Source organism: Ranitomeya variabilis, chromosome 3 (genome assembly GCF_051348905.1).
Source record: "Ranitomeya variabilis isolate aRanVar5 chromosome 3, aRanVar5.hap1, whole genome shotgun sequence".
NCBI classification, from domain to species: domain Eukaryota; kingdom Metazoa; phylum Chordata; class Amphibia; order Anura; family Dendrobatidae; genus Ranitomeya; species Ranitomeya variabilis.
In genome coordinates, this window is record NC_135234.1 from 442,405,183 (window position 1) to 442,428,110 (window position 22,928).

General features: G+C 45.2%; 1 protein-coding gene across 4 annotated transcripts in view; it reads left to right on the forward strand.

Annotated features, from left to right (window-relative positions):
- Positions 1–20,725, forward strand: part of BKGD (beta-keto-L-gulonate decarboxylase) — a 54,967-nt gene extending 34,242 nt beyond the window's left edge. For 3 of the 4 annotated variants that reach the window (XM_077296444.1, XM_077296445.1, XM_077296447.1), the window contains 2 exons: positions 9,148–9,264; positions 19,511–20,725. In XM_077296444.1, coding sequence (XP_077152559.1) covers positions 9,148–9,264; positions 19,511–19,684 — 291 coding nt within the window. In that variant the 3' untranslated portion in view covers positions 19,685–20,725. The remainder of the gene's footprint in view (positions 1–9,147; positions 9,265–19,510) is intronic. The other variant, XM_077296446.1, reaches the window with a different exon arrangement.
- Positions 20,726–22,928: the final 2,203 nt, after the last annotated feature.

Here is a 22,928-nt window from a genome sequence, read left to right on the forward strand (position 1 = left end):
CATCACACCTCTTCCACTAGTTCCGAGAGTCTTTGGGAAGCAGGAAGGGCCCAGTGATCCTGGGACATCCGCATTGTCCAAGTCAATTCAGATGAGTCTTCGGAGCTGGCTGTTCTGTTCCATCAGACCTTTTTTCCTTATTACCATCAAGGCAAGGTTGTCCTCAGCCCATCCCCGTCCCTTGTTACCAAGGTGGTATCGTACTTCCGCTGTTACGAGGGCATCGTTCTTCCCTCTTCTCTTTCGGCTCCAGTCCACAAAATGGAATGGGTGCTCAATTCCCTGGACAATGTGAGTGCCCTGAGTAGGTACGTGTCGAGGACGGCGTCCTTCGAGAGGATGGACACCTCATTTGGGCTTCCTGGCTTTTTTTCAGGAAGGGCTTAGCCGTGTCTTCGGGAATGTTAGCCTGGTGGATTCTTTACACATCCAGCAATCCTTCCGTGTTAGACGTCAGCCTATTTTCACTCCACTCGATCAATCGAGGTTTCTTGGGTTCTAGACCCCAGACGTCAGCAAAGCACGTCTGTCAGCTTTGTGGGTTCATCCAGTCCGCATGCATCCTTGAAGCACTATAACTCCCAGACTTCCGCAGACGTGAGTCTGGGCAGGCCGACTCTGCAGGCCGCGGTGGCGCACTTGTAAGTAGCGTTACACAGGGTCTGATCTGATGTTGTCCCCACCCAGGGACTGCTTTGGGACGTCCCACGGTCTGTGTCCCCCAATGAGGCGAAGGAGAAATAGGGATTTTTGTGTACTCACCATAAAATCCTTTTCTCCGAGCCATTCATTGGGGAACACAGCTCCCATTCTGTTATTAGCTTGTGCTTTTTTTTTATAATTAACATGCTATACTCTCATATATAATTTCACATGCTAAACTCTTATATATAATTTGACATGCTATACTCTCATAATTTGATATACTATACTCTCATATATAATTTGACATACTATACTCTCATATGTTGTTATTGATCTCCTACTGCTTTTGCACCGAACTGGTTAGCTGAGAGCCAGCAGGAGGGTGTATACTGCAGGGGAGGAGCTAACTTTTTTTGTATCACTTAGTGTCAGCCTCCTAGTGGCATCAGAATACACCCACGGTCTGTCCCCCCCAATGAATGTCTCGGAGAAAAGGATTTTACGGTGAGTACACAAAAATTCCTATTTTTATATAACCATGATAAAAATCTCACATTTGGTCAGAAGGACGTAAAACTCGGAATGCAGGGATTGGTGTAATAGAGTGCAGGGTTGCGTATGTCACCACGGAACAGACAGACCAACTGCTGAGGGGAATTTATTAACAGGGGTAAAATTCTCCTCGCAGGGAGTAAACAGGGGGTTAATGGAGTCAAACAGTAAACAATTAAGCGGAATCAAAAGGGTTAACGAGTGTTCTGGTAACTTAGCAGCCCAGGGAGGTCCTGACTGGAGGGTCCTTTTTTCCCAATGTGGATACAGTCACCAGCGGGGCTTGAGATCCTGAAGTCTCTTCTGTGTCTCCTGGCAAGTCCGGGGTTAAGCCTCTGCAGCCTGTTCTTCTCAAAGTGAAACTGGAACCAGGAAATGGCACAGCCTCCGTCGCTGCTGCAGGAGCCTCTGTGTACCAGGCTGACAGTCTCTCTGTAATAACGCTGTCACACACACACTGGGCAGTTACTTATCACACTCAGGGATCTTTGCTTGTTACTGCGGTCATCAGGGCTGCACAGTCACTGTCTCTGATTCAGGAGGCTTCCAAATCTACGCCCCCACATCCAGCCTTCACTCTGGTGGGTATCTCAGCCTCAGTGCCCTCACGGGGAGCACTACTTTTAGGGGAGCACGGCGCTGCAGCCTGCCCTCTCTTTGGCGCGCTGCCTTCTCTCTGCTCTCCCGCTCTTTTCTGACCACTCCCCTCTCTCTTCCCAGCAGTCCCCTGGTCCCCTCTGTCCAGGGCAGAACGTCTTCCCCCCCAACAACCCAGCTGTCTGACTATGTGGTTCCAGGCAAGGAGCAGGGAAAGCAACCTCCTTACATTCCCCCTCTCTTAAAGCTCGCCATTCCACGGGCGAGGTCTCTTCGTGCTTCTCTTTGTTCTTCTGAGGGGAGTCAGATACTGGCAATCCTTGCATCTCCTTCTGCCTTTCTTCTTGCACATACTCCCAAACTAAATGGTTTAGGAGCTGTTCATCAGTCAGGTTGAGATATGCTTTCTCTGCTTCATCAACAACTGCTGTCCTCTTCTTCTTTTTCTTCTTCTTCTTAGCCTTGCCGGTGGCAGGTGTTTGCGTAGGGGCTTCTTGCTCAGGTTCCTCAGTCTGGGGGCTTAGTACAAGCAATCCTTCTCCATAGCTCCCCCTCTCTTTGACAGGAGCATTCTCGTCGAAGCTTGAGTCAGATGAATTAAGACCATGCAGGCCGGACTCTTTGTCATCTGTGCCGGGCTCTGCGGACATCACTTCCCAGGGCTTCTCAACCACACGCCCTGTCTCACACAGCTGTTCCATTTCCCCTGTCCGATCAGGAGCTGGTGAGCTGACAGCCAGCACATTCTTCACCTCAGGGGATGACATCAGTGGTTTCTCCTCATTGGCTCGGGCCTTGAAAACGAGTGTCGCAGGAACACTTGGCACTTTCTCTCCCTCTTCGGGAACTCGTGCTGGGCAAGGTAGTAAAGCACTTCGGTGGTCTTCTTGAGTGAACGTCACTTTCTTTCCTCCGGACTGAGTCTCACCAACAAAACCTTCAGACCCAGGCTGTAGATCCACCAGGTTCGCCTTTACGCATTGGGACAGCGCAGTCATTTCACCAGAGATGCTTGACACCTTCTCCACCTCTCCTTGGCGTCTGACATTGTGATACTGTCTTGTCCTAGGTGGAACTCTTCTCTTCCTGCCGTACCATTCCCTCCAGGGGCGACGTTCCCTCCAGTTAGCAGGACCCTCAGAGGGGTGAGCGGATCTCTGCCACCGCTCTTCTCGGGTAGGGCAATTTCTGGACATGTGTCCCACCTTTCTGCACGACCAGCACTCGCGTCTGCATCGGTCTGGAGGGCGCTTCAGTCTGGATCGTCGACCTCGGCGGGGGACATCTCTCATCTGCGGTTGCTCTTCCCCCCCCAGGATATGGAGTTACACTCTGGGGCCACCACCGAAGCCTTCTTCATGCTGCGCACCTCTCCTCTATCTCTTTCTGGCGGTTTCCGCATGTTACCTCGGGGTATGCCGCTGGTCCCCAAAACGGCAGTAAGGGCTTTCCCCAGAATCTCAATCTCCTCCCAGATTCTTCTTATCTTCAGCTGGAAATCTCGGGTCCACATCGCCTCCTCTTAATTGTGACTGGGTGCTCCGCAGTTGTAGCATCTAGGCAGTCGTCTTCGCCGAGCGGCACTAGTCTCACTTTGGGGGGCGGTCTCTCTTTCTCGCACTGGAGGGCTGTACTCTGCAGCACGGATCTTCTTATATTCAGCCACCTCCTCACGGACTCGCTTAACCTCCTTCTTCAAGTCTTCTACCCATTGAGGGGCTGTTACCTCCCTGCTCCATACCTTTCCCACTGGCCCTACCACCCCTTGCTCTTGCTCGCGCGTGCGTGCCTCACTCCCGACCTCAGAGAAAGTCATATCTAGCTTTACGCGCATGCGCTCTCGCAGGGCCTGTTTCATCAACACGTCTCGCAAGCCTGTCACCAGTTGGTCTCGCAGCACAACGTCAACTGTCCCCACACCTACGCCGTCCTTCCGTATAATGGCAGTATGAAGCTCTTGCAGTGCGTTCATATATTGAGTCACTGTCTCCCCCTCTCTTTGTACCCGGCGGAACAGTCGCATGCGCAGCTCCCCTACGTCAGTGGGGTCCCCATGCGTCTCCTCAAGTATACGTAATACTTTGTCCAGGGTATCTCTCGCCTGGGGGGGTCTGAGCATAACAGAGTCCCATGCATCCCCCTCTAGGGCCATCACAGCTATTTCCGCCTGCAGAGCCGGTGTCATAGGATGCATCCGCATCATCCCTCGGATGCGCTCCGTCCAACCCCACAACATGACATTACTCCCTGAAAATTTTGGCAGGTTAGCTAACATGGCTCCCAGGGAGATGCTAGACCTGGGACCTCCCTCAACTGCTTGGTCTGCCCCTTCCGCGCTACCGTATGACATCCTGCCGACTACGCCAAGTGTAATAGAGTGCAGGGTTGCGTATGTCACCACGGAACAGACAGACCAACTGCTGAGGGGAATTTATTAACAGGGGTAAAATTCTCCTCGCAGGGAGTAAACAGGGGGTTAATGGAGTCAAACAGTAAACAATTAAGCGGAATCAAAAGGGTTAACGAGTGTTCTGGTAACTTATCAGCCCAGGGAGGTCCTGACTGGAGGGTCCTTTTTTCCCAATGTGGATACAGTCACCAGCAGGGCTTGAGATCCTGAAGTCTCTTCTGTGTCTCCTGGCAAGTCCGGGGTTAAGCCTCTGCAGCCTGTTCTTCTCAAAGTGAAACTGGAACCAGGAAATAGCACAGCCTCCGTCGCTGCTGCAGGAGCCTCTGTGTACCAGGCTGACAGTCTCTCTGTAATAACGCTGTCACACACACACTGGACAGTTACTTATCACACTCAGGGATCTTTGCTTGTCACTGCGGTCATCAGGGCTGCACAGTCACTGTCTCTGATTCAGGAGGCTTCCAAATCTACTCCCCCACATCCAGCCTTCACTCTGGTGGGTATCTCAGCCTCAGTGCCCTCACGGGGAGCACTACTTTTAGGGGAGCACGGCGCTGCAGCCTGCCCTCTCTTTGGCGCGCTGCCTTCTCTCTGCTCTCCCGCTCTTTTCTGACCACTCCCCTCTCTCTTCCCAGCAGTCCCCTGGTCCCCTCTGTCCATGGCAGAACGTCTTCCCCCCCCAACAACCCAGCTGTCTGACTATGTGGTTCCAGGCAAGGAGCAGGGAAAGCAACCTCCTTACATTGGCTCTCCTAACCAAAGTGTGACGGGTGCAAGGAAATGTATGCTTTTTCACTCTGGTCATGAGAGCCACCAGCCTTGTCTAAGTATTCCATTGCAATCCCCTTCCAAGTTATAAGGCAATCTGATTGTTCCCTTCGTGTTCTAATTGCTTTCTCCTTTCTGCAGAAAGTTATACAATAGCCTTGTGAAGTATATGTGCTTAATTTATAGTGAAGAAAAATAATTTTAGATTATCACTTTCCTGGGAAGGGGTGTCCTCACATTGTGGTATATTGCAGGCATGTCAAACACGCGTCCCGAGGGCCGCATGCGGCCCTTCACAGGCATATCTGCGGCCCTCACAAAGTCTCAAACTTTGTCTCTAAACACAAAGTTTGAGACTTTTGTGCGGGCCGCAGATGCTCAAAACTTCACGATCAGCACTTCCGGCTCTTCATTCATTGGCCCATATCCCTGCATATGACCTGCTTACGTGATCAGCAGCCGACCAACTAGCTCCGTGTCAATTCATGACGCGTGTACTTTGGTCGGCTGCTGATCACGTAAGCAGGTCATATGCAGGGATATGGGCCAATGAATGACGACCCGGAATTGCTGATCGTGAGTTTTGTACATCTGCGGCTCGCGTGGCTGCTGATCACCTAAGTCAGTTTTGTTGTGAGCGGAGGAAGAGTTGTGGCTGAGAGTGACTGGGATACTGTGACCGTGCTGAGGAAGAAGGGACCCACTGCCGCACAGGCAAAGTCCAAGCAAGTGAGTGGCCCTCCTGTATGTAACCATTAAAAACTAAAGAGAGGGGTGAGCACTCAGATTATAAATAATTGTGATGCAAATGGAGAGCTGTTACTCTATGAACTGGTGGAACACCATCTGTATGTAACCTGCCATTGATGCTGTTAGCGTAGCTACTAGGGGGCCAGAGGGGGCCATCGTCCCGGGCCCTGTCACATGAAGGGGCCCACTGGGAGCCAGGGCCACTTCTGTGACGAGGCAGAACACCGCATAGGAGCAGAGCAGTATAATGTCTGCTCCCGTCTGACGGAGACTCTGCACGCTGCTAGCACAGTGGCCGGCTGCAGAGTCTTCCCCCTGCAGTGAATGGTTTCGCCCCTCTGACCTGATCATGAAGCTTTTCCCATGGCTGCAGTTTTCTTCACTCTGTGCACGCTGGGATTGGCTCAGGCACGCTGGGTCCAAGTGCCCACAACTTGCATTTCACTCACACTTCCTGGTCCTGCCTGCAGTGCAAAGTTATCAGTAAGTGCTGGGGATGGAACATTTTAGGTTTATTAAATTCAGGTATGTCACTGAGACCGTTGGGGTATTGTGGGGGCTGAAAGTGAGTGAGGGGGGACAGGGTACTGAGGGGTGAATGTGAGACCATTTGTTGGTTGTGAGGGCAGAAGGTGGGTGAGGTGGGACAGGGCACTGAGTGGGTGGATGTGAGTTGATGGGGGTATTGGGACTGAAGCGGGGGAGGGGGGACAGGTCACTGGGGGCTGAATATTATAATGTTTAGTTCTGATATTATATGTACTCCATCACATAATATTTGCTATCTGGGGAGGCTGGAGATGGGGGGTCGGGGGCTTTTGATACGTACCACCTGGGCCTTTTATGAGTATTAGTATAAGGAGCCCCCATACAGTAACCACGAGCTGCATCACATTTACAGCACCACGCCAGCATTATTTTTTATTTCATTGCAGGAGCGGTGCTGATAATCCGCATCCCCTGCCCCCTGTCTGATACTCACCTTCTGGCGTTTTCATCTGTTTTAGTCTCCGCTCGGCTCCGGCTCCTGCAGTTTGTGGCCTGTCCAAGGCTCCAGTGTTTCATGGAGCAGCGCAGAGGTCACTAATCAATGTGAGTCTATGGGAGCCTCGTTCTGGCCTCTCTCTCACTGTTAGGCTGTGTGCACACGGTGCGGATTGGCCGCTGCGGATTCGCAGCAGTTTTCCGTCTGGTTTACTACAAGACCTGGCTTTTGCTGTGGATATAACTGCACATTTAACTGATCTTAATCTGAAATTACAAGGTAAAAACAAACTCATCACTAATCTGTATGATGATATCAAGTGCTTCCTTGCAAAACTAAGCTTATGGAAGTCGCAGTTGTCAAATGAAAATTTAGTTCATTTTCCTACGTGCAAAGAGTTAAAAAACACAGCTAATACTGAGTCTGTACTCATCTTTGCTAAGTATGACAGTCATCTGAAGCTATTGTCAAAGGAATTCCAGGAAAGATTTTGTGATTTCTCATCTTTTGAGCATCAGTTTGCATTATTCTCAGCACCATTCACCTTTGATGTTGCAAAGGCAGAAGAAAGCCTGCAGATGGAACTTTTAGAAATACAATCTGATTCTACACTCAGGGTATGTGCACACGTCTGGATTTCTTGCAGAAATTTCCTGAAGAAAACCGGAAATTTTCTGCAAGAAATCCGCATTATTTTTTTTTTTCCGTGTTTTTTCGCGGTTTTTTTTAGCATTCTGCAAGCGTAATTAGCTTGCAGAATGCTAAAGTTTTCCAAGTGATCTGTAGCGATCAAACATAGTGTTTGACAAGTGTGACCAACTTTTTACTATAGATGCTGCGTATGCAGCATCTATAGTAAAAGATAGAATGTTTAAAAATAATAAAAAAAATTAAAAAAAATGCTTATACTCACCTGCAGACAGCTGGTCTCCTCAGCGGCGTCCGTTCCTATAGCTGGTGTGTGTGCGCAGGACCTTCCATGACGTCGCGGTCACGTGAGCGGTCACATGACCGGTCTCGTGACCAATCACAGGACCGCGACGTCATCGCAGGTCCTTCACCGCACACCAGCTATAGGAACCGAAGCGGCAGCATGCACCTGAGAGGCAGGAAGACATCGAAGGTGAGTATATCACTATTTTTTATTTTAATTCTTTTTTTTTGACCAATTATATGGTGCCGAGGCCGTGGAGGAGAGTCTCCTCTCCTCCACCCTGGGTACCAACCGCACATAATCTGCTTACTTCCCGCATGGTGTGCACAGCCCCGTGCGGGAAGTAAGCAGATCAATGCACTCCTAGGTGTGCGGAATCCCAGCAATTCCGCATTTTTAATGAACATGTTGCTTTTTTTTCCGCGATGCGATTTTTTCGCGGAAAAAAATGCAACATTTGCACAAGAAATGCGGAATACACTGTAAATAATAGGAGGCATATGTTAGCGTTTTTTTCGCGTTTTGTATCACGTTTTTATAGCGAAAAAACGTGAAAAATACTGAACGTGTGCACATGGCCTCAGAGCAAAGTATCTTGAAGTGGGAATACCTGGTTTCTTTTCATACCTTCCGGAAAAGTTTAACAACTTTAAAAAGTTTGCCACAAAGATTATGGCAATGTTTGGTTCAACCTATGTTTGCGAACAGTTATTTTCTTTTATGAAACTAACAAAATCTTCTCAGAGAACAAGGCTGACTGATCACCACGTATCACCTTTGATCAAAGTAGGCACTGTGTTGTCATTTCAGCCTGATATACCAACAATTGTTAGCACAAAGAGGTGTCAAGCCTCAGGACAAAACACTAATGATTGAAAAAAATGATAGCAAATAAATGTTTAGTTTTTAATTGCTGTATTTTTGTTAAATATATTAGTTGCTGTTGCGCACTGCAAATATATGTTGCTGTTACATATTACTACTTCATATCTTGTTTTCATGACTGCTGTTAAAATACGTGTGTGACATTAGCTGCTGTGTGCGGCCCTCGCAACAACCTCTTGTTACTATAAACAAAAAAGAAACAAGCGACCCGCACTACTGGTCCGTCACACTGTGAGCATGTGAATCAATACACTTCGCTGGTCGGCTGAATTCTGGGTGCTAAAGCCGAAGAAACACATCCTAGTGTATATGAGAAATGAAGATGACGGCAGCACTCACCATTCTTCTGTTTAGGTCACTTTATTATTCCATACTCTTCACGGCACAAGGGTGTATTTACAGTTCAGCTGCCACACTAACCTGTAAATACACCCTTGTGCTGTGAAGAGTATGGAATAATAAAGTGACCTAAACAGAAGAATGGTGAGTGCTGCCGTCATCTTCATTTCTCATAACCTCTTGTTACTCATGTGGCCCTCGGGGTACTCTGAGTTTGACATGCCTGGTATATTGTATATTTTAATAGTTCAGACAGCCTCTATAAATTGCATTTTTCCACAGCCTCGTGAGTTTTCTGCCTGTCCCTTAAACACAGATGAAGATGTAGATCGCTGGTTGAACTTTTATGACATGAAGGCTCCTCTAATTTGTCAGTCTGTGTTTGTATCTCATGATCCTGTAAGTCTTTTTTTATTTTCTTCTCTACTGTCTTACAATGGTCATGACCACACTAGTACACTCTGGGCATTAATTGTCACCAAAGGAGCCTTGGGGACCAGTCTTGTGTTGATAGGAAAAGTGTGCCTGACCCCATGCGAGACGCATGGTTACTTTGGCATCTGTAGTGCTCAGAATGCACCAGTGATTCCTACCCGATATAACATTGTGACTCTTTACAATATACCTATGGTTAAAATTTTTAATGAATAACGGCGATCACGTAAAAAAGTGTGCCCGCTATTAAAATAATTTCTCTTTCTGTTCTGACATGATATACATGTCAGAGGTGAGAGAAATGATGTCCCCAAGCCCCCCTCCCTGTACCTCCCACCATTCTTTCTTTTTGAAAGAAAATGGCGGGCGTGTGCCCAGTTAGACCGCCGAGATCTGCCGGCTGGCACCTGGCAACAGCAGGTTTTTTTTTCTATTGGTTCCTTAGGGTCTAACAGTGGTCTAAAGCTAATAATCTTAGATTATTTTTTATTTGATAATTTTTATTTTTTTATTGTTTGGGATTGGGCTTAAAGTTTTAGCAAAAGTAAAAAAAAAAAATAAAAAATAATGACGATATGACAATTAGTTGTGTGCAAGTGCTTGCTACTTAAGTTTACTTTGGGGTGCTCTGTTATGCACTGAGTATTGAGGGTGCTTGAGTGACATGCTCAAGTCTCCGCCCCACATGTTTTGCGGCTGTTAGACTGTCAAAATAACCATATGGGGATTGCCTGCCATACACCGGAAATCCCTGCATATTCTTGGGGCTGCCTAACAGCCATGAAACATGCGGAGCGGAGACCTGAGCATGTCACTCAAGCACCCGCGATACTCTGTGCATATCTGAGCACTTGCTCTCAACACTAATGATGACATTTTCGATGTGATGACCTAATGTTATCAAATTCTGTGTAATATCTTTTGAGTTGAAAAGCCTCACTAAACCCCCTGGATAAAATCCTTGAGGGGTGTAGTTTCCAAAATAGGGCCAGTTGTGAGGAATTTCTGCTGTTTAGGCATCGTAGGGGCCCTATGAATGCGACATGGTGCCCACCATCTTTCAGCCAAATTTGTGTTCCAAAATTCAATTTGTAATTGCTTCTTCCGCTCCGGGCCCTGCCGTTTGTACAAACAGGACTTTTTGATTACTTGTGGGATATCACCGCACTCGTAAGAAAGTATGTAACAAACTGTGGGGTCCACTGTTTGGTTTTAAATGTGAGAAATTTGGGGCTAAAGCAAGATTTTAGAGGTAAAAGTTTGTTTTTTTCATTCCACTTTACATTCATTCCTGTTTAGCAACTGAATAGTTAAAAAAAACTTCCCAATAACAGTTTCAAAGTATTTAAGGGGTGTGGTTTTTAAAATGGTTTCCAATATATAGGCCCTCAAAGTCCACTCTCCCAGTGGGTCATGGCATGTGCAAACCATAACCGTAAAATCTGCACTATAATATAGCGCTCATTCCCTTCTGAGTTTTGCGCTGTGTCTCAAAAGTAGCTCCCGATTACATGTAGGGTGTTTGCTCACTCAGGAGAAATTAACAAACTGAGAGGTCCATTTTGTTTATTAGCCCTTATAAAAATTAAAAATTTGGGGTTAAAGCAACATTTTAGTGGTAAAAATTGAATTACTCTTTCTTCACTGCCGAATGGCATAAGTTTCTGTGAGGCACATGTGGTGTCAACATGCTCACTGCACCCCTAGATTAATTGAGAGGTGTAGTTTGTAAACAGAACAGTGAAAAGCAGTACCACGTGAAAGGGGCGCAGATGGACGGGTCTTATGATGCGCTTCTGGGGTGCTCGAGTTGCAGAGATTTTCAGGGGCATTTAACATGCTAACAGCCACGGTTGGATCTCGATTCCTCCTGCAGTTGTTGTTGGAGACACATGACTGCTGATTTGATCAGCTGTCATGTGTCGGGAAAGATGTGTGCTCAGCGCCGCAGCCCGTGTTAAAGGGAGGGAGACTACCTTGGACGTAACCTATAAGTCCAAGGTCATAAAGGGGTTAATAAAGTCAGTAGAAGAGGGCAACTACCATATCTATGTGGCCACCTTAGTGTCAGTTGAACACTGTGCGAGCAAAGCCATTATATTACTGATGATTAAGATATATACAGTGGTGGAAAAAAAGTATTTAGTCAGCCACCAATTGTACAAGTTCTCCCACTTAAAAAGATGAGAGGCCTGTAATTGACATCATAGGTAGACCATAACTGAGAGTCAAAATTGAGAAAGCAAATCCAGGAAATCACCTTGTCTGATTTGGCAAGATTTATTTTGCAAATTATGGTGGAAAATAAGTATTTGGTCACCTAAAAACATGCAAGATTTCTGGCTCTCACAAACCTTTAACTTCTTCTTTAAGAGGCTCCTCTGTCTTCCACTCATTATCTGTAGTAATGGCACCAGTTTGAACTTATCAGTATAAAAGACACCTGTCCACAACCTCAAACAGTCACTCTCCAAACTCCACTATGGTGAAGACCAAAGAACTGCCGAAGGACACGAGCAACAAAATTGTAGCCCTGCAGCAGGCTGGGAAGACTGAATCTACAATAGGCAAGCAGGTTGGTGTGATGAAATCAACTGTGGAAGCAATAATAAGAAAATGGAAGAAATACAAAACCACTGATAATCTCCCTCGATCTGAGGCTCCACGCAAGATCTCACCCCGTGAGTTCAAAGTGATCACAAGAACGGTGAGCAAAAATCCCAGAACCATACGATGGGACCTAGTGAATGACCTGCATAGAGCTGGGACCACCATAACAAAGGCTACAATCAGTAACACACTACAACGCCAGTGACTCAGATCCTGCAGTGCCAGACGTGTCCCCCTGCGTAAGCCAGTACATGTCCGGGCCCGTCTGAAGTTTGCTAGAGAGCATTTGGATTATCCAGAAGAGTATTGGAAGAATGTCTTATGGTCTGATGAAATCAAAGTAGAACTGTTTGGTAGAAATAAAACTTGTCGTGTTTGGAAGAGACAGAATGCTGAGTTGCATCCAAAGAACACCATACCTACTGTGAAGCATGGGGGTGGCAACATCATGCTTTGGGGCTGTTTCTCTGCAAAGGGACCAGGACGACTGATCCGTGTACATGAAAGAATGAATGGGGCCATGTATCGTGAGATTTTGAGTGCAAACCTTTTGCCATCAGCAAGGGCATTGAAGATGAAACATGGATGAGTCTTTCAGCATGATAATGATCCCAAGCACACCGCCAGGGCAAGAAGTAGTGGCTTCGTAAAAAGCATATGAAGATCCTGGAGTGGCCTAGCCAGTCTCCAGATCTCAACCCCATAGAAACCCTTGGGGGGGAGTTGAAAGTCTGTGTTGCCCAGCGACAGGCCCAAAACATCACTGCTCTAGAGGAGATCTGCATGGAGGAATGGGCCAACATACCACCAACTGTGTGTGCCAACCTTGTGAAGACTTACAGAAAACTTTTGACCTCTGTCATTGCCAACAAAGGATATATGACAAAATATTGAGATGAACTTTTGTTAATGACCAAATACTTATTTTCCACCATAATTTGCAAAATATATCTTGCCAAATCAGAAAAGGTGATTTTCTGGATTTGTTTTCTCAATTTTTACTCTCACAGTTGTGGTCTACCTATGATGCCAATTACAGGCCTCTCTCATCTTTTTAAGCAGGGGAACTTGCACAATTGGTTGCTGACTAAATACTTTTTTCCCCACTGTATGTATAATGGGGTTTCTAAAAACACTAGAATTACTTATTTAAATTTTTTTTCATTCAAGATATCATCTTGAAAACCTTAATCCGCTTCAAAATACTGTCCATTAGGTCATGTACTTCTCCCAAAAGTTTTTCCACTGTTTGAAATATTTTTATATTCTTCTGAACTAATGCTGTCAAATGCCTCCAGCTATTTTTTTCTTAACTGCTTCTATATCCTTAAAGCGCTTTCCCTTTTAGGCTTTTCTTCATTCTTGGGAATAAGAAGTCATTGCAGGGGGCTAGGTCAGGCGAGTAAAGAAGGGGGGGGGGGGGAACTTTGATTAGTAATAGGCCGCTCTAAACAGATGTGTTTTTAGGGAGTGTCTGAAACTGCATAAGTTGTGGTTAGTCCTCATTTCTTGTGGTAGAGCATTCCAGAGATTTGGTGCAACTTGGGAGAAGTTTTGGAGCTGGGAGTAGGAGGTACGGATCTTTATTAATTATATAGTGGAATGCATTGTGAACAGTAAAACCTAAAAATTATCAATGTAAATCAAACTTAATATCTCATGGAGGTCTGGATTTGGAATGATACTCAAAATCAAAGTGAAAAATCAAATTACTGGCTGATTCTACTTCATTGGAAATGCCTTAAGACAAGGAAATGATGCTCAGTAGTGTGTGTGGCCTCCACATGCTTGTATGACCTCCCTACAATGCGTGGGCATGGTCCTGATGAGGCATCAGATGCTCTCCTCCCAGACCTGGATTAAAGCTTGAGTCAACTCCTGGACAGTCTATGGTGCAACATGGCATTGGTGGATGGAACGAGACATGATGTCCCAGATGTGGTTGATTGGATTCAGGTCTGGGGATCGGGCAAGCCAGTCGATAGCATCAATACCTTCATCATGCAGGAACTGCTGACACTTCAGCCATATGAAGCCTTGCAATGTCATGCATCAGAAGGAACCCAGTGCACCTGCATATGGTTTCACAATGGCAGTCAGGGTACCTCTGGCTAGCACATGGGACGGCTGTGCGGCCCTCCAAAGTAATGCCTCCCCACACAATTACAGACTCACTACTAGACATGAGTGAATATTGTCGGATCCCTCCTTATTCAGTTCGCTAATAGAGCTTACCGAATAGCTGCAGCGGGAAACCCGATACCAGGAGCGCTCCCGATATTCAAGTGTCCGGCGCCGCAGCTGCATGTGTTATCGGGAGTGCTCCAGGTATCTGGGGTCACACTGCAGCTTCTTTGGTAGGCGCAATAGCTTGCCGAATAAGGAGGGAGCCGACGATGTTCACTCATCTCTACTCACTACCAATCCGGTCATGCTGGCGGATTTTGCAGGCAACAGCACTTTCTCCACGGCATCTCTAGACTCTGTCACATGTGCTCAGTGTGAACCTGCTCTCATCCGTGAAGAGCACAGGGCGCCCATATTGAATCTGCCAATCTTTGTATTCTCTGGAAAATGCCAGTCGCCCTGCATGGTGTTGGGCTATAGGCACAACACCCACTTGTGGACGTCGGGTCCTAATACTACCCTCATGAAATCTGTTTCTGACAGTTTGAGCAGACACATGCATGTTGGTGGCCTGGTGGAGTTATTTTGCAGAGCTCTGGCACTTACTCCTTGCACAAAGGAGGAGGTAGCTGCCCTGCTGCTGGGTTGCTTGCCTCCTACTGCCCCCTCCACACCTCCTGGTGTACTCGCCTGTCTCCTGGTATCTGCTCCATGCTCTGTACACTATGCTGACAGACACAGCTACACTGCTTGCCACAGCTTGCATTGATGTGCCATACTGGTTGAGCTGCACTACATGAGCAACTTCTGTGGGTTATAGACACCACCTCATGCTACTGTACCTATAGGGGTGAAAGCAATGACCAAATGCAAAAGTGACCAAAACAGACAAAAAGGATGAGCACAAAGAAACGGTCTGTTGTCACCACCTGCAGAACCTTTATAGTGGTTGTCTTCCTAATTTCCTATCATTTCTACCTGTTGTCTGTTCCATTTGCACAACAGCAGGAGAAATTGATTCACAATCGGTGTTGCTTCATAACTGGACAGGTTGATTTCACAGACGTGTGATTGACTGGACTTACATTGTGTTGTTTAACCCCTTAAAGATCGCCGAAACACCTTTTAACGGCAGTGGTTAAGGGGCCGTGACAGCTGACACCCTGCAGTATCGGACCCTGCCGGAGTTTCCTACCGATCGGGAAGAATAACCCTTTAAATACCGCTGTCAATAGTGACCGCAGTATTTAAGTTATTGCAAGGAGGTCACAAGACCCCCTTAGTAACCATCGGACTGCCGCGATGAGAATTGTGGGTCCTGAAGGGTACTATGGTACCCTGAGGTCATGTGATGACCCAGGGCATGGTGGCATGTGAGATCCAGCTATAAGCTGTGTATCACAGGCTGTGTCTGTGAGATACTGACGCACTGCAGTACACAAGTACTGCAGTGTATGAGACCAGAGATCAAAATATAAAATTATACATTTTCCACAGTAAAAATTGTTTTACTGCATCACTGAGTGCCACCTATTTTTTTCCTCTTTGGCCTGTTATTTATTTAGTATAGTAAATGCCGTAAAAACAAAACAAACATATTTCTCACTAAAAAGTAATCAGTCATATGTAAAAAAAAAAAAAAGAAAAAAGGATAACTGAAAATTCCAAATCATCCCACAAAAAACAAGCCCCAATATTCTTCAGTCGGCAAAAAAATAGTTACAGCTCTCATAATAAGACTATGCAAAAAATCAAATTCACTTTTGTAAAATATTGTTTTTAGTCTGAAAAATGGCAAAGCATAAAAAAGCAATACAAATCTGGTATCACTGTAATCGTACCGACCCAACAAACAAATGGTCTTTATAATTTTTACCGCATGGTGAATGGCACAAATAAAACCAATAACTGAATTGATAGTTGTTATTCATTCTATGTTTGAAAAATCTGAATAAAAATTTATCACAAATCATGATGTGCCCTAAAATGGTACAAAAAAAAAAATATCGCTGTAATCGTACTGACCCAATGAACAAATCGGTCTTATTATTTGTACCGTATGGTGAACAGCGCAAAAAAAATGAAAACAATAGCTGAATTGCTGTTTTCTGTTCATTCTGTGTCTGAAAAATTTGAATAATGTTCCAGCTCTCAGAATATGTCAAAGAAAAAAAAACTTTTTATAAAATAAAAATAAGAACTATTATTGTACTGCTGTCCATTTGTCCATTCTACCTCCCAAAAGTCAGAATAAGGCTCAGCTCACATTTATACTGCACTCTCCGCTGAGCGCTTACGTCAAGGTTTCCATGTAAATTCCCCAATTCCCCAAAACTGCGATTCCGAAAAAAAACCCCGATGGAACCACTCACTTATAAGGCAGATGGAGCCACTGGTCTGTGTTCCGGCGGTGTCCCATGATTTTCGGCACACAAGTGTGGGAGACCAGATCTGTGAACGCCTAAAAAAGATGGCTACCACCATAGCAGATGCCAAACTGAGTACGAAGTGTCTTCATCTGCCTCATTATGGTGGGTGCTTCTGCTGGGGGTTTCACCTGAATCGCATTTTTGTGGGATTTACACGGAAACCCCGACGTAAGTGCTCAGCATAGAACACAAGAATGTGATCGTCTTATTCTGGACGCAATAGAAAAATATTATGTACTCCAAAATATTACCAATAAAAACCCCAATTTATCCAGCACAAAACCAGATCCCACTCAGGTCCGTTATCTGTCACTGGAACTATAGTGGGTTCCCACATTACTGGTAGAACAAAGACTCTGGAAAAGTGACAAGGCTCCCACCCCCTCAAATAAAATCCAGTGAATTCTGCGCATCCAAATGCCCCCTTCCTTTTGAGCCCCACTGTGCCTAAACCACAGTAGACGGTCACATGTTTGGCATTATTGTATGGTAATTTAGACAAGGCACTTAAAGTGAACCTGTCACCAGGTTTGGCCGATATGAGATACGGCCACCACCTTTCAGGGCTTATCTACAGCATTCTATAATGCTGTAGCTAAGCCCCCAATCTGACCTGAAAGATAAGAAAAATACGTTTTATTATACTCACCTGCGGGGCGGTCCGGTCCAATGGGTGTCGCAGGTCCTGGTTCGGCGCCTCCCACCTTATGATCGCCGCCCTCCTGCTTGCTTCATGGCTCCCCAGCATCGCGATCCTGCGCAGGCGTACTTATCTGCCCTGTTGAGGGAAAAGGTCCGAGGCCCAGTACCTGCGAACTGCGGTACTTTGCTCTGGGCAGATAAGTACACCTGCACAGGAGCGCGATACCCGGGAGCTATGAAACAAACAGGAGGGCGGCGATCATAAGAAGATAGGAGGCGCCGGACCCGGACCTGTGACACCCGTCGGACCAGACCGCTCCACAGGTGAGTAGAATAAAACTTATTTTTCTTATCTTTCAGGTCCGATCGGGGTCTTATCTACAGCATTATAGAATGCTGTAGATAAGCCCTGATAGGCGGTGGCCGTATCTTATATCAGCCAAACCTGGTGACAGGTTCGCTTTACCAATTTACGGGTGCGTATCGCTAGAAGCACAAGCTGGGCATAATGTATGAGGGCGCTATAATATATGGGGGCTCTACACTGTATGAAGGGCATAATGTAATGCAATTCTCCAGAAAGAAAACCCTGGCTTGGATGTTACAAAATTCTCACTGCAGCCGTAGATTATTTCATTGAGAGGTGCAATTTCTACAATGGGGTCACTTTTGGGGTTTTTCCTTTGATTTGACATCTTTGCAGGCAACATTTGCGGAGCCCCAAACTATTCTAGCAAAATATGTGCTCAAAAATCCAAATAGCACTCCTTCCTTCTCAGCACTGATGTGCGGCCTAACAAAAATTTCTGACAACATATTATTACTATTTATTTTTATAGCTCCATTTATTCCATGGCGCTTTTACATGTGAAAAGGGGTATACATAATAAAAACGAGTACGGTAATCTTAAGCAATAGAAGTCACGAATGGTATAGGAGGAGAGCGGACCCTGCCCACGAGGGCTCACAACATATAGGGCAGCACCGTGTTTGGGAGAAATTGTGCAATAAATTGTGGGGTGTAGTTTCACCTATTAACCCTTGTGTACCTGACAAATTTGCAGCAAATACAAAAATTTATATTTTTACCACTAAAATGTCATATTTCCACATTTCAGTGTTATAAAATGCTTTTAGGTTTAAGAAATACTCACTACACCCCTAGTGGAATTCATTGAGTGCTCAAGTTTTCAAAATGAGGTTACTTGTGGGGGGTTTCTGCTGTTTTCACATATTAGGGGCCCGTGAAATGCGATGTAGCATTCACAATCTATCCCAGGCAGATAGCGCCCTTTCCTTTCTTAGTCCTGCCACGTGCCCAAGCACAAGTTTTTGACCACATATGGGGTATCGTCAGATTTGAGACAAATTGCACAACTAATTATGGAGTCCGGTTTCTCCTACTGTCCATTGTGAAAATTACAAGCTTGGGGCTAAAACAATAATTTTCATGAAAAAAATGGAAATTTGCAATATGATGACCTAATGTTGTCAAAGTCTGTGTAGTGTCTGTGTAGTATCTGTGGGTCCAAAATTCTCACTATACCCCTGTATAAAATCCTTGAGGGGTGTAGTTTCTAAAATGGGCTAACTTTTGGGGGTTTTCACTGTTTAGTCACATCAGAGGCTATCCAAATGCAGCATGACGCCTGCAGACCATTTCATCTTGTTTTCGACCATATATAGGGTATCTGTGTACTCAGGAGAAATTGCACAACAAATTTTGGTGTCTGTTTTCTCCTGTTACCATTGTGAATGTTAAATGCTCGTTTTTTTACCTACCACATTGCTTTAGTTCCTGTGAAGCTCCTAAAGGGTTAATAAGCTTCTCGAATGTGGTTTTGAGTACTTTGAGGGGTGTCATATAGACATTTAAAATGTGATGTGGTCCCTTAAAAAATGGTTTTGGACATTTTGCTGGAAAAGTTAGAAATGTCTGATCAACGTTTAACCCTTCTAACTTACTAACTAAAACCAAATGTTTATTATGCAGCTGTAAAGTTGACATGTGGGAAATGTTGTTTATTAACTATTTTGTGTAACATAACGTTCTGATTTAATAATAATTAAACATTTGAAAGTTGCATCATTTTTTAACTTTTCCCAAATAGACCCAAGTCATATTGAACAAATTTGTACTATCATAAAGTACAATGTGAAAAAATACTCAGAATCCAGTGGATCCGTTGAAGCGTTCCAGAGTTATTACCTCGTAAAGTGACACTGGTCAGAATTGAGTAATTTGGCCCGGTCATTAAGGTCAAAATTGGCTTGGCCACGAAGGGGTTAAGTGTTTCCATTTTTTTTTTTTTTTTTGAGCAGTGTAGATATTGGTCAATATAAAGTAGCCAAAAAAATCTAAATATTTTTTCTATTACTAACAATTATATGTTACGTTTTAGGGCTTTGACCTGCGTGTGGAACATACCCACTGCTTCAGTCATCATGGTGAAGGTGGACACTACCATAACGACACAACACCTGATTCCGTGCAGTACCTTGGCTATTTCCATCCAGCAGAGCACCTCTACCGTATTGACAGACCAGCTGTTACACACATGGTTGGAAGGGATTAGAGTGATGTTAAGTCTTGCAAACGTGACAACTGGAAAGCTATGTAAACATACTTTTCTGTACAGTATTGGCAGCAACGTGACCAAGAAATCCCACCTAAGCCACTGGCTTTTCTGGATTTAAGGGTTATTTTCATCATTTAAATTATTGGTTTGGATGCAGCACCTTTATTACACATTAGAAATATAACAAAATCTAATCTCATGGGCTATATTCTCCCATCCTATTATCACTGCCTCATGACCTCATCATCCATCTCGCTAATTCACATGTATGCCTGTTTTCACCCGCACCTCTTATTTCACCATTCCTCAAAGCTCATTATTTCGATCACTATTCACTCTCACCATCCATTCCCTACCTATCCTACTATGTCGGTTTCCATCCCTTTCCCTTTGTACATCTTTTCATGTGTTTCTCTCTCTCTACTTTTCACACCTGGTAATTTTCATTAGCAATTAAAGTAATATTTCTCAGTTTTTGGTCTGTTCTATCTCAGGCCTTTTTGATATGACTCCTTTTTAAATGTAGCTGTCTTTAGTTCAAATTAGAAATGGAGCTCTGTCTGACTCTCATCTGGAGTGATGTCATGTGTATGTTTTTGTTCTTCTTTCATGTGTCTGAGTTGTGGGAAGTGTACTGTGATTTTCTGATCTCTGTACAACATGTTGCATGACAATTTACTTAAGATGGGTGGGGTGGGGGGGCACAAAAGTAATTCCTGCATAGGGGCCCTCTGCTTTAAAGGGAACCTGTCACCCCGTTTTTTGAAGATGAGCTAAAAATAGCGTTAAATAGGGGCAGAGCTGGGCATTACATTAGTGTCTTTGTGTGCCTTTATTACCCACCTATGCTGCCGAAATACCTTTGTAAAGTCGCCGTTTTCTGCTGTCACTCACGCTGGTCTGGTCCTATGGGCGTGGTGACAGCGCTGTTTCTCCCCCAGAATCCTGCTCATCATTACGTTGGTGGCGTAGTGGTGTGCACATGTCCAAAAGGCTAATCCACTGCCCAGGTGATGAAAAACAGCGCGATCTGCGCTATTCAGCCGTTTACCGGTGGGCGCGGTCATCTTTCCTGTGGCCGCGCGTGCGCAGATGGAGCGCTCTGCTGCCCGGGGCTTCAGGAAAATGACCGCCGCGATCTCCATCTGCGCACGCGCGGAATCCCTCGGCCATTTTCCGGAAGCCCCAGGCAGCAGAGCGCTCCATCTGCACACGCGCGGCCACAGGAAAGATGGCCGCGCCCACCGGTAAACGTCTGAATAGCGCAGATCGCGCTGTTTTTCCATCACCTGGGCAGTGGATTAGCCTTTTGGACATGCGCACACCACTACGCCACCAACGTAATGATGAGTAGGATTCTGGGGGAGAAACAGCGCTGTCACCACGCCCATAGGACCAGACCAGCGTGAGTGACAGCAGAAAACGGCGACTTTACAAAGGTATTTCGGCAGCATAGGTGGGTAATAAAGGCACACAAAGACACTAATGTAACGCCCAGCTCTGCCCCTATTTAACGCTATTTTTAGCTCATCTTCAAAAAACGGGGTGACCGGTTCCCTTTAAAGGGAACCAGTCATGTGAAAAACAAAATACTATCAATACCCCCTCTATCAAGCAAGTAGTTTTCAAATACAAGTCTTTCCTCCCGTCTGCTAAACCGGACTACTTTACCACTCATATTGTGTCTATTCCATAACAGTAATTGGTAATTTCATACTTTGAATTCCCTACTTTCTCCTGATGCTCTCTCCCACTTTTCATTTTAGCAGAGGACTGTGGCTTCTACTACTAAGTCAAGATTAACTTCATTATACAATTTTTTAACCAACAATCCCACAGCATCACTGGTCAATGCCCTTTCTTCATAACCTTCATTGTCACCTTCACTATATAAAAGCTTTCCAACCATATCTCCAAATCGCATATTTCCACTAGTGTGCTTGACCTTATGCAATCCCAACTTTACCACTGCTTTCTCCAGGGCTGTGGAGTCGGTAAGCCAAGCCTCCGACTCCTCAATTTCCATGACACCCACTCCACCAAAATGGGCTCCAACTCCGACTCCACAGCCCTGGCTTTCTCCAGCCCATATCCATACCTTCCTTTCCTCTTTTAAACATTAGGTCATCACACTATTCCTCAAGAAAGCATCCCTTGAGCTCTTGCTATGTTCAGCTCTCTCATATCACTTTTCTCATTTGCCTCAAAACTCCTTAAACAACATATCCACCTTGAACTCTTCTTCTACCTTTGATCTAACCAAAGTTTCTCATTTCCCGTCTCACAAGTTTGCTGCACGTAACTTTTGACTCTGCTCTGTCCCTAAAACCTAATCCTTAAACACTTATGCTTCGTCTAAATCAAAAACCTTTCCTGTATCTCCCATTTCTTTAACCTTGAGTTAACAAAAATTATTACCGGTATATTCTTTTATCTCTGCCTCAATTTCTGCAACATCCTTTTTTATATATCCTCCCATCCAACACTTTCACACCTCTCCAGTCCATTCTTAACCCCTTAGAGACCCTGACCATTTTCGTTTTTAATTTCTGTTTTTCGCTCCCCTTCTTTCCAGAGCCATAGCTTTTTATTTTTCCATGAATATGGCCATGTGAGGCTTGTATTTTGTGAGACAAGTTGTGCTTTTGAACGACACCATTGGTTTTACCATGTTGTGTACTAGAAAACGTGAAAAAAATTCCAAGTGCGGTGAAATTGCAAAAAAAAGTGCAATCCCAAACTTGTTATTTGTTTGGCTTTTTTGCTAGGTTCCCTAAATGCTAAAACTGACCTGCCATTATGATTCTCCAGGTCATTGCATTTTAAAGCGATGTTGCGGCGACCAAAAAAACATAATTCTGGCCTTTTTACTTTTTTTTTCTTGCTACGCCGTTTAGCGATCAGGTTAATCCTTTTTTTTTTATCAATAGATTGGGCGATTCTGAACACAGCAATTCCCAATATGTGTGTTTGATTTGGTTTTTTTTGTTTTTTTTTTAATGGAGCAAAAGGGGGTGTTTTAACCCCTTAATGACCGGAGTTTTTTTCGGTTTTGTTTCATGCCAACCCATCGGTAACCCACGATCACGTGACACGGGTCACCGGTAGGTGTATTTCCTGCCCGATGACTGGAAGCTCGCGTTAAATGCCTCTGTCAGTTTGACAGTGGTATTTAACTGGTTAATAGCCGCGGGTGGATCACAATTCCACCCGCGGCTGATCCGGGCACATGTCAGCTGTT